Here is an 11,272-nt window from a genome sequence, read left to right on the forward strand (position 1 = left end):
AAGTGTGCTAGCGGTTTTTAGGCAGCAAATGATTTACTGGGAACCCATGGATGACTTTGGTGTCTATGTTCTCAACACTTAATCACAGTAAGTTGACCAACAGACCATCCAACAGATCCTCCTAAAACTTGGTGCATTTCTTTAAAGATGTCATGTATTTACTATGGCAGTCTTTGAGCTAAAGAAAATGCATTGAAACCACTCTGACACTTAATGCTCCCTGACATTTAACTTCAAGTCATGTTACTAGTTGCTCAGGCTGGTAAGCTTCTTCATACTGAGTGCCAAAGTAGTCTGTCACTACTAGCAATACCTCCAGTTGCTTTCAGTGAGCCTACATTACGCCAACCCACACTTTCTAGTTATTAGATATTATTGTGTAAGCTGAGCATGTATTTTAATTTGTCTTAAATTTTCCACCTTATGCCTTAATTAGACTCCTATAAAATATACAATGATGGGGGAAATATTGCTGCAAATGGCGTATTAATGGTTTCATGTTTCATAAAACTGTTCATTAGTATTGAAATTCCAAATATTACAGTAAATGATGCATGGCCCTGTTTAGACAAACATAAAAAATAAATAAAAAATGAATCATGCAAACACATACATATGTTTAGGATTAGGTTTCTGTGTTTTTCTAAAAGTAAAGTACCTTTGTCTACTTGTTTAAAATGCTCTTGAATAAACAATATGAGGTTATGTTCTCTGAAGAAAGGGAAATGACCAGCATTTGAATCAGAGTGTTTCAGCATATTTGAAAAGCAATCATTTCAGTTCAGCCTGGCACTTAGACTGGACAAATTTCATAGTGTCCAGTGTTGCATTATAAAATACAATGTGAATGCTTGAAAATAAATTAACAAAAACAACAAATTAAACAAAACGCAACCACACATGAACACAATACACATAACTAAATAAAGTAAGCACTATGTTCAACCCATCAATCCCACAGTGGGATGATCTTTGCTTTCTAGCCAATCAAGTCCACTTGAATGGGCCGTCTCGCTACATATCTGTTGAAACAGTGGATCATTCATCAGCTCCTCTGGTGTAGTATCTTGATATTGCCCTTGCTGCTGATTGGGGTCAAACAGAAGGTTTGTGTCCAAAGTGTTCAGGTCATTGATGCTACTGGAGAGCTCAGATGTCATTCTGATTTCACCAGGGAACTCTGCCACCCCAGTATTTAGTTCTGACACCTGTCCCATGAGTTGGCTGCCAGGAGTAAGGCTGCTGTCAGTTAGAAGCTCTTTAACAGTGGTGCTGAAATCCAACTGTTGATGTTGCTGCTGCTGCTGCTGGGGGTTCAGAGCTAGCAACATAGTCTGGCCCTGCTGTTGATGCTGCTCTCCAGAAGCGGATTGTGCTTGGCTGTCACCTGCAGAAAGAATCATTTGTTCATTCATAGCATTTTCCATGAGGTAATTTGGCCTCTGGAAATTGAATGTGCTGGCAGTGTCAGTAGAAGTCACCATGGTGTGGTGGTTGTCGCCACTGGGGAGGTTGGGGTCAGACTCTAGGATCTGGGTGAGGTTCATACGTGCAGTGTAGCTGGAGGGTAAATTATTGATGCCCAGACCCCGCACAGTGTCATCACGGTCGCCATCCATCTTGCTCAGGAGTACACTGGTGATTTTTTGGTTGTTGCATTGTGGGCCCTGCATGGGTAGTACCTCAGTCTGCATCATGATGTTGAGCGGCACAGAGCGGCTCCTCTGGGCCATGCTGTTCACACCAAGATTTGTCTGGCTGTTGGCAAAGATGTTCAACACCTCAGGGGTCACAGGAGAGTTAAAGGGAGACACCACTGTCCGGGGGACATTGGAAAGGGCAGCGTTTCCTGTGTTGCCACTCAAGTTTCGCTGACGCACAGCAGGGCTTACGCTGCGGCATCGGAAAGCTGCACTTGTAGTGGGAGTGCTGCTGGCTCTGTTATCCAGAGGGGCAGGCACAGCAAAACCCTCTTGCCTCGTCATGTTAGCCATGCCGGCTACCTGCTGCTGCACAGGGGAGATGGGGGTCAGGCGACCAAAATGGTTGTCGTGGTGCCTTGCATAAGAATGGTAGGATTGCCCAGGGATGGCGAAGGCATGGGGCTTTTGGAAGTGGTCATCAATCAGGCCTTGATAGCTGGGGAGGATTCCCATTCCATTGTTTGATCTGTTGGAGCTCCCACAGCTACTGTTATAACTGTTATTCATCCACTCCAGCTTGGTCTTATCTGGATGGGTGGCCATTGGCCTCTGCATGGGCTTGACAGGGCTGCTAGAGACAGTATTGCTGTCATGGTAACCAGTGATACTGGAGCTAATGGGTGTAAATGCAAAGGGGTTCCTGCACTCCACTGGACTGGGAGGTACAGTGCTGCTGCAGTTGGAGTGCGGGGTACCGATGGGGGTGTGACGACTGCTTCCCAGGGCGCTGTCCACTGGGGTTGTGGAGGCCATGCGGGAGCAGGGGCTCTCTCTGGTCAGGCCTTGGAGTCCACCCATCATTTCAGAGGTGGGTGTGGGGGTGGGTGTTGGGGTGGGGGTTGGAGTTTGAATTGGGTTGCTGCTGCTGTTTGCAGAGTGGTAAAAGGTAGCCATGGTCTGATTGGAGGACATTATGTTGCCCTGCATTACAGCCTGCTGGCCTTGCAGTGTGACACAGTTGCCAGATTCCTGCAGGTGTTTAAGTTTCATCTGTTCTTCCATCTGCACCAGCTCCTCCACAATGCTGTCCTGAGTTACATCATCATCAAAGGAAAAGTAGTCCATATCTGTCTGCATAGGGAGCTGGCTGGAGGACGGAGCTTGACCAATCAAATCCAGAGGTTCTATGACTGGAGTGGATGATGTTTGCTTATGGTCTGCTTGCTCTACCAAGTGAGTGTAGATCTGTTGATGAGATCTTTCCAGTTCCCCTTTGGTTGAGATCGAACTCCTAAAGTCACTCACAACCAAATGTTTCTGGAGGTCAGGGTTATTAGGTATGGCTTGCACGTTACCCATTGTGTGCTGCTGCTGTTGTTGCATTAGTGCATGACTGACTGAGGTGCTAGTTTCCATAACACTGGATGTGTTTTTCCTCTGCATCAAGCTCTGTGTTTTGGCAACAGTGTGAAAGCCACTGGGTCTAAATGAAGAATTAGAGAGTGCAAGGACTTGACTGGACACAACAGAGTTCATTTTCACCGCATCTTTCCCAATGGCTGGTGCACTTTCAGGTCTAACTGGAGCTCCTGGCCTACGGAGGTTACTCGCTGTGGTACTTATCCCATATCCAAGGCCATCAGAGCCCCCTACTGGCTGCTGGGGGATGAAAACCCTCTTGACTGGAGAGAGGTGAGACTCTGGGCTGAGGCCTGAGCGTTTCCTGAGGTTTTGAGTGGACAAGAAACCTTCCCTGGGTAATGCTCCATTGCTGCTTCCCCTAAATGCGGGTGCCATGCTGGCAATCAGATTTGAGACAGTGCTGGTTTTCTGAGTGGAGGCAATCAAGTGCAAAGTGCTTTCATTATTTGTGCTATTATTGCTGCTGTCTGTAGCTGCCACAGTGTTAGTACTTGAGGAGGGGTTTCCACTGCCTTTAGTACAAGATGTTTCCTCCAGTCCTAGGGAGCCTTTAGTTTGAGGTATGGGCACACTGGCAGCCCTAGGTATAACCCCTCCAGCCCTATTTGCTACTGTTCCACCTTGAGTCAAAGTGAGACTGCTAGGACTTCGGACTTGGCTGTTCTTATGTATAGCTTCAACTTCCATTTCAACGTCGATGGGATGGATGTTGGTAGCCCGCCCTGGCCTGGCCACAGGGGCCAGAATGGGGGCAGCAGACCCACTCCTCATCTTTGGGCTGGGCCCGATGTCCTCTGCAGCTCCAGAACTGGTAATGCCTGCAGAGGCCGGGCGTAAAATAGTGTTGGTGAGGGAGGTGGTGGTATTGCTGCTGTTGGGTGCAAGCGATATGGCTGTCATCTTGACCACATTGACAGAGCTGACATGACATGCAGGCATCACAGTCTTAATGGGGCTGTTGGCGATGATCATGGTGGAGGGTGAGCGCAAAGTGATGGCACTTGTGGCCGAGGGTTTGGGCAAAATTTGGGTATAGCGCTGCCGAGCTGCGCGGTCCCCCACTGGACTGGCTAGAATATTTTGTGGGGTTTTGGGTTTCACAGGCTGGGTCACCACCTGGAAGTTAATGGGCAACATTTTGCCCTCTGCTGCTCCCACTGGACTGGGGGACATCAGCTGCCTGCTCCTCTGCACCTGCATAAATGGAAGATCAAAAAATAAGGACAGCTGCAAGTTAGATTAAAATCACAAGGCCTCAGACAAGATGCTTTGCTTATGTGAACTGTTGAGGTCATTTTAATACAGTAAATTTCAAACTTTGCACACAAGTTTAACATTCCAACTGAGGTCTTCAATGTGCATGTCTTCTTTTTTTTTTTGATCAGGGTCTTTTTATTGTAATTTTTCACATTATATCATATGTGCATGTCTTCTATTGTATAATTTGATTGTTGCTGCCTATAAGGTGAGTATTGATAGCTGTTACATAAAGTTTTATTGCTTTTCACAAATGAAATTATGTAGTTTATCATTTTAATTCAAATCTAAATATGTTAATCTAAACATTTCTCACTCAGTATTACCTTTTGAGTGACCCACTGAATGGATAGCACAAAAGAGCAAGTGTAATAATGTAATCTACTTTTGAGGAAAGGCAGCCCTTTCTGAAAACTGAAAAGCTCTGCTTGCTTACCGTGATGGGGCTAGGGACAGCAGCTACCACGATGCCTATGGTTGGCTGGGGTGAGTGAAGGGTGGGGCTAGCACATGGGATGGAGCTGGCTCCAGGCACACACTCATCTACCCGCTTGGCCTGGCCCTCTCCAGGTAAGGGGGAGTGTAGCTTCTGTTCTTGTTGTTTCCTCTGGATCTTTCGCTGGAGCTGCTGCTTTGCGTCCACCGAAGGTGAGGACAGGGTCGTCACTTGGGGCTGGAAGGAATGGGCCTCCGCAGTAGGGACAAATGCTGAGATTGGCTGTGGAGACTTAACCCCTGAAGAAAGAAAGCAGGGTGATTCAAATATATAATCATATGCTGCTGCTAATTATTAAGTTATACAATCAGTTCTGCATTAACAAAGCAACAACTCATTGGACAATCAATTCAGTTAGAGTAGTAAGAAGCAACTGCCACCAGATGCCACCATTTACCTCTTTATCACACAAGAGGCACAAAGATGAAGAGGAATGTCTCTTACCTGTTGCTGTGCCAGTCATGATGGTGAGAGCTGCCACAGACTTGTTGCTGATGTAGTGGCTGTTGACCAAGAAGCGAGCCAGGTCTTCCACAGCATCAAACTGGCGACTCAGCACCTTTTGGGCCCACTCACAAACCAGACCGCAAGCTGCAAATCGCACTTCTTCCTTTATGCTATTAAGTTGGCCTGGTGACTCTGGTACCTCACACTGGTGCTACACAACACAGATATGTGGTTAAATATATGACACATTGCATCACAGAACAATGACAAATTTGAAGAAAATGGGATCAGAATACAAACAAATGTTACTTCAACATAATTGTTAGATAATTTTGAAATGGTAACATGGAAGGTGTAGAAAAAACTTACTCCATCCCCTGTTTTATGTAGATCCAGACTGGGTAATGATGGCATGTGAACAAAGGCCCTCTTCCTTAGTCCACTATAGCAATATGTAAGGTGGGGTTAAGGTCAAAAACACTTTATTCCAGTATGTTAATGTATGTTGGCAGTGTAACATATGGATGGTTTGCCAAGTGTGACGCACAAAAGACCAAAAATGCCCCAGAAAGTATCACTGCACTCTGAGGCTATCAACAAGACAGGGTGGAGGGCAAAAAAAATCTGTCACAACCTTTGCAGCTCTTCTTAAGTGCATGAATAAAAAAAATGAACCAAAGGAATGAAAATAATTAGCTATTCTTGGAGAAGAATGGACAGAGCTTAATATTAAATACCACTGTGTTAGACCAATCAGAAACCAGTATTAAAAAAAAAAAAAGACATATATCTCGATCTTGACATGTTGGTGATTGACTAACACTTGGTTAAACTCAATGTCGTTGAACTGTGAATGTCTGACTTGACTGTGGATACTGTGTTTGATCCATGTATCCCTCAGGTGCTTGAACCTATGGTGGTAACCTCTACTGGCCTGTAGATGGAGATGATAGATTGCTTGGGCATTAAATACTATGACAGAGAGAGATAGCACCTCATAGTGCTGTATAATATGGATATATAAAGTTTACACACACACCCCTCTCTGTAGAAGAATCAGTTTCAAGGGTGTTAAGATGAACATGCATGTAACTAGCATGTAACTAGCACTAAGATAGTTTTCACTTCAGTTTTTAAAAAACTGGCATCTGATTGGTCTATGGATCCTGAGGTGGTCGTTGAGGATGTCACTGAATATATTTATTACAAAGGCTATTGTAGACAAAATGTGTAGGTTTGGATAATAAAGCTTAGTCAATTGTTCTCCATGAGTAGCTAAATGTTTTCATTCAGCAGCACAAGGTAAGATGAGGATAAACTGTCACAACGGGATGAGAGAAAGAAGCTTCTGACTAGAAGGCGACATAGCACCTAAATCTCCAACACAACAGTTAATCTCATCTCACTCTTGAACCTTTTAAGTTGAGACCAACACTGCTCAAAATAATTCAGTGTGGCTTTGTGTTAATGGTTGTTTATCAAATGCCTGTTACGTTAGAGTGTGACAGCAGGTGAAGCCTGTAAAATAATTCCAGCCAATTCTAGAGGGTGGCTTCTCATGCAACGGCTGTCACACAGCCATCAATGTAAAAATAAATATAACGATTTTTTAAGCAATCTGAAAAACCAGCAACACAAAACCATCTAATGCTTAGAGTTGCTCCAACTGTAAATGGCAATTCAAGAGTAAATATAAAAAATAATGTTTACTTGCCTCTAAAATAAAAGTTTCTTTGAAAGTACAAGTCAAATCATTTTACCAGTAGTGTAAAGTGTTTCATAAACTTTTGAGTTAGATGGGATTCCAGTAATGGAGAAAAAGGCACTTAATACTACTTAGAGTACATGACTTTTGTGGGTACTGTGATACTCAATCTATTACAATCCCTGTCACCCCGACACCTTGCTGGAGTGCAACTAAGATTAGAAATTTCAAATGAGTTCAGAACCAACTCTTCTTCTGGATAACAATTTCACAAAAAGTTGGCCTGATCAGTTTTATGAGTATGAACGAATAGGGGCACGATATGTAAAATCAAAGAATTATATACCTCTCATAATAATCTGAAACAGATGGTTGCAGGAGGGAGAGATGTTCTGACTTCAACTGGTTTTGCATAGACACTCATATCGAGTTTCAGTTGCCCTCGCAACAAGGATAAACAGTTCAAGATAAAAAGTTCAGCCTATTTTTGAAAAGAATCACATTTAAAACAAAAATAAAACAAGCATACATGTAACCATTTTCAAATGCTCTTTTTAAAACACCCTAACTCATTAAAATAAATAAGCCATGACCTCACTTCATGTTATAATAGTTTCAGTAATCTCACTGAAGGCCATGGATATGCTAAGTCTAGCGCTGCGACGTCAGCGAAAAAACCTCTGATTCACAAATGCATCGTGAAGGTCAAGATCACAGCGACTCCCCTAAGGGGCTCTGTACTATGCCGCTGCTCCCGAGGCAGAGGGGGACTTCATTTGATTTCATTTCACATCTATATTTAGACAGTTTATGAACTGCAACAGCAGATGGTCCGTGACCAGAGTCCAGAGAGAGGCCAGATTGTTACAATCCATTCCAGTAAAGGATATTTTGATTTGCCCCTCATGCCAAGTCGACGCGCCTTCATGTTCGGAAAGACATTTTTCATCATCTTTCCAAAGTCTGCAGCACTCAGTGGGTGGTAATTGAGATTGTCACAGTAGCTCCTGAAAGACATAATGAATAAACAGAACAAACCATTAGATCAGGAATATAGCATGAATAACACAAAAACCATTTCATTTTTCAAACAAACCACTTTATATGACTTGAATCGTGTAACTAAACCATATCAAAGTAGCTAACTATTATCAGAATTTGAATTATTACAGAATCACTGGCAACCCTAGTAAAGGTGAGGCTGTATAAGTCTTTAAAACTATTTTTCTATTCTACCAACTTGTATGTTTCGGGTTTATTTCGGGATGTAATCAAAATCAAAAGAAACACACACACAAAGACAAACACGTCCAAAAGATAGGTGATGGATCAAATAAAATACCAAGTGAAAATACAACAGAAGATCTGCACACAAAAATGCTGCCGTACTAAGAATTTAATATTAACATCAACACACAAACAAAAATGGAGAAAAAAAAACTTAAGTCCTCCTAATTTTGCTGCCTGGTAAAATTACACTTATATTATATTATATTATATTTTATTATATTATATTATATCTGCTTCAAGTAACCTCTTGCAATGCACTTTTCGGGTATGATTCAGCTTTGGCTATTATTTACTCTGGTTTAGTGTAGAGCACACTGCTGAATAATGTGAAGGTACTGAAATGTGGAGGGAGGAAATTAAACTAAAACTTAAGCTGCATCTCATTCATATTATTTCAAGCCCCATGGCCCACAGGGAGATCCCCATCGAGACTGGATTTTGTTTTTTCATCATGAAGTGGAAGCAAGGTAATGGAGCATATCGATTTTGACTGTCCTGGTGGCTAAGGTGCAATATCATGGGATCAAGTTCAGCACACACCACAGTAGCGGCATCCCCCTCCCCCCTTCCCCTCATTAATTTTTGTCATTTTGCTCCACTCCAGACTTGATATGCCTGTTTCAAGTAAGAGTAAAGAACCTAGATCAAATTTTACTCAATACCAATTTTACAAAGACTTGAGTAGGTTTTATACCAAAGTATGAAACGCATTGTGAAAACTGCTTATTAACTTTTGAATAAAAAATATGATTTTATAAATATAGGAGTAGAGCACATTATTGGAGTACAGCACATTACTTTTCTTTAAAGCCTTTTCCCCTGTCAATCATAAGGGCGCCAGTATTTCTGGAGGGCACTGTATTTCTGTTCGCTAGTAGAGTTAAAAAGACAGTTGCATAACAGTGCCACAGCATTTCAATGACTGTCTCAGACTTTCCATTCTAATATTACCAACACATGGTGCACAGTGATTCCCATGCTTGCAGCATCTATTTATACTGATGCTTTAGCTGGCAGTAATTTAAAGGAGAAAGAAACTCAAAACATAAACTGATGTTATATATTCAAAACTGAATGAACAAATCACCTCAACAAATTAAATTTAAAAAAATAAAAATTCTGCTGTGTGTATATGTATGTGTGCAGATCTGTTTCATAAAGAACCAGTGGCGTTAATATAGAAAAGTCTCAGTTCAAAAGTGTCTAGTTCAGGTTATTAGAGCTGAAATTCGTGATTTCCTTTATTTTCCCACGTTGTCTCCCCATCTGGCGGCGAAAAGTATTTGAAATGATGTTCGGACTTCAACCAACCAACCACGGTACCATTATCAAAGAAGATGTAGCAGCCAGTGTGGCTTGTGCACCGTCAGCTCACCAGTAAACAGTTCCCACCCAGTAAAAATGGCTTCCCCAGACCAGGTCATTTGACTTTCAATGATTGTAACTATTGTAATGACTGCAATAACATTGCTTATGATGGTGTAAAATATTGCCACTTGACAGTAACAGCAGCCTACAGTGTGGGCCACTAGCATATCAGTCAGGTTGGCCAAAAATAATTTTCAATGTAAGCTCTTTGGGTCGGCTAGTATGCTAAGTAGCTATCAGCTCTCCACTACCCGGCGCAGTTAAGCTGTGTTGGCTAACGTTAGTTGGATAGTTAGCAAATTTTCATCCTGCCCTGTCAAAAATTTCAATTGCGCTCTACAGAGAGCGTCTCCAACCATGGTAATACTGCCAGTTCGTATTCTGACTGTAACCTGACTCCACGGTCCAGATGGATAAAATAACTATTTATCACTGGACAAAAGTCCCAGATTCCAGCTTTAAAACAATTTGCTATAAAGACAATAGAAAATGTATGTTCAAAAACGTTATTGTAATTGTAATTATAACTGCTCTAAACTTCACTCTATCGGCTCACTGTTTATACCTACTTGTACTCATCGTAGACCTCCTGTTTGGGTAGCGAGGTCTCTGGGTGTTCCTCTAAATGATTGCGGATCCAGCTGAATGCATGCATCTGCTGTGTGCGGCTTGATGACATGGCACACTGGTCACTGAGGAAAGATGTGGATTATAGATTAACGTTTGACCACTGAAAGAACAACAGTACGGCACTTGACAGACTCATGTCCTTGTAACCCCGGCACCTTAGAAATCATCCTCAGCAACGCTTCTTCTAAGCTGTGTGTGTATGTGTGTGTGTGTGTGTGTGTGTGTGTGTGTGTGTGTGTGTGTGTGTGTGGCCACACACAGCAAGTTGGAGAACCATGCTCAAGAAAATGTTTTGCTGCATGGTGTGTGCATAGACAGATATTGTATGCGCAAACATGAATGATCTAGTCTTAAGTGCCCAGATTTCTCTCCTTCCTTTGTTTCAGTTTGATTTACCACACCAGTGCCAGGAGAACGGTCTGCCTGAAGATGTTGACCGAGGTGGTAAAATAAATATTACATCATCTGTCCATGGGTATACATACACATTATATCTTATAAATGTTGGCTAAAGAGCAAGTGCATCTTTACCTTTTATCGGTGGTACTGCTGGGCCCAGAAGGCAACTTAAGGTAGAGGTAGAGCTTTTCAATGTCCGAGAACTTCTCGACATCTTGCTATAGAAATAAGACAGGGAACAAAAAAAGGAATTTTAATAATTGATGGGCTTCGAATTCATCAGCACAATAATGATAATGTCCCTTCATTATTCTAATGGCAGAGGTATGCCTGTTGTAACTGCAGAGCTCAAACATAACTAGGAGGGATTCTAGGCTATAGTCTATGAATAAGACTGGGCATCTCTTTGTGCAGATGGTCTAATTATTCGTTTTCAGTGATGAGTTTATATGGAGGAGAAAATACTGCATTAATACAGATGTATAGTCACAGGCACCCGAGCATGTGCACACATACAAATGGATGCAGACAGATACTCAGAGCCAGACAGGTTTTGGCAGGACTGGGGAATGGACAGCAGCCTGTGAGGTGAACTCAAATCCCCTGCTGTTAACC

The 11,272-nt window shown here is 42.4% G+C and overlaps 1 protein-coding gene across 1 annotated transcript; it reads right to left on the reverse strand.

Moving 5' to 3' along the window:
* Positions 1-903: 903 nt before the first annotated feature.
* Positions 904-10,320, reverse strand: LOC139648948 (DNA-binding protein RFX7-like). Its single transcript, XM_071525223.1, has 6 exons — positions 10,198-10,320; positions 7,861-7,977; positions 5,635-5,719; positions 5,263-5,476; positions 4,759-5,057; positions 904-4,259 (listed from the first exon to the last, which is right to left on the reverse strand). The coding sequence occupies exons 1-6, from the start codon at positions 10,305-10,307 to the stop codon at positions 942-944; spliced, it is 4,143 nt and encodes a 1,380-aa protein (XP_071381324.1). The 5' UTR covers positions 10,308-10,320; the 3' UTR covers positions 904-941.
* Between the last annotated feature and the right edge of the window lie 952 nt (positions 10,321-11,272).

Source organism: Centroberyx affinis, unplaced genomic scaffold (genome assembly GCF_046629955.1).
Source record: "Centroberyx affinis isolate AG114_WGS23_722 - 3 ecotype Tasmania unplaced genomic scaffold, CSIRO-AGI_Caff_v1 ptg001273l_1, whole genome shotgun sequence".
Classification (NCBI taxonomy): domain Eukaryota; kingdom Metazoa; phylum Chordata; class Actinopteri; order Beryciformes; family Berycidae; genus Centroberyx; species Centroberyx affinis.

Coding starts and splice junctions, on each gene's coding strand:
- LOC139648948 (XM_071525223.1), bottom strand. CDS start 10,307: ATGTCATCAAGCCGCACACAGCAGATGCATGCATTCAGCTGGATCCGC. Junction 7,978..10,197: donor GAGGTCTACGATGAGTACAA/GTAGGTATAAAC, acceptor TATGTCTTTCAG/GAGCTACTGTGACAATCTCA. Junction 5,477..5,634: donor TACATAAAACAGGGGATGGA/GTAAGTTTTTTC, acceptor TGTGTTGTGTAG/CACCAGTGTGAGGTACCAGA.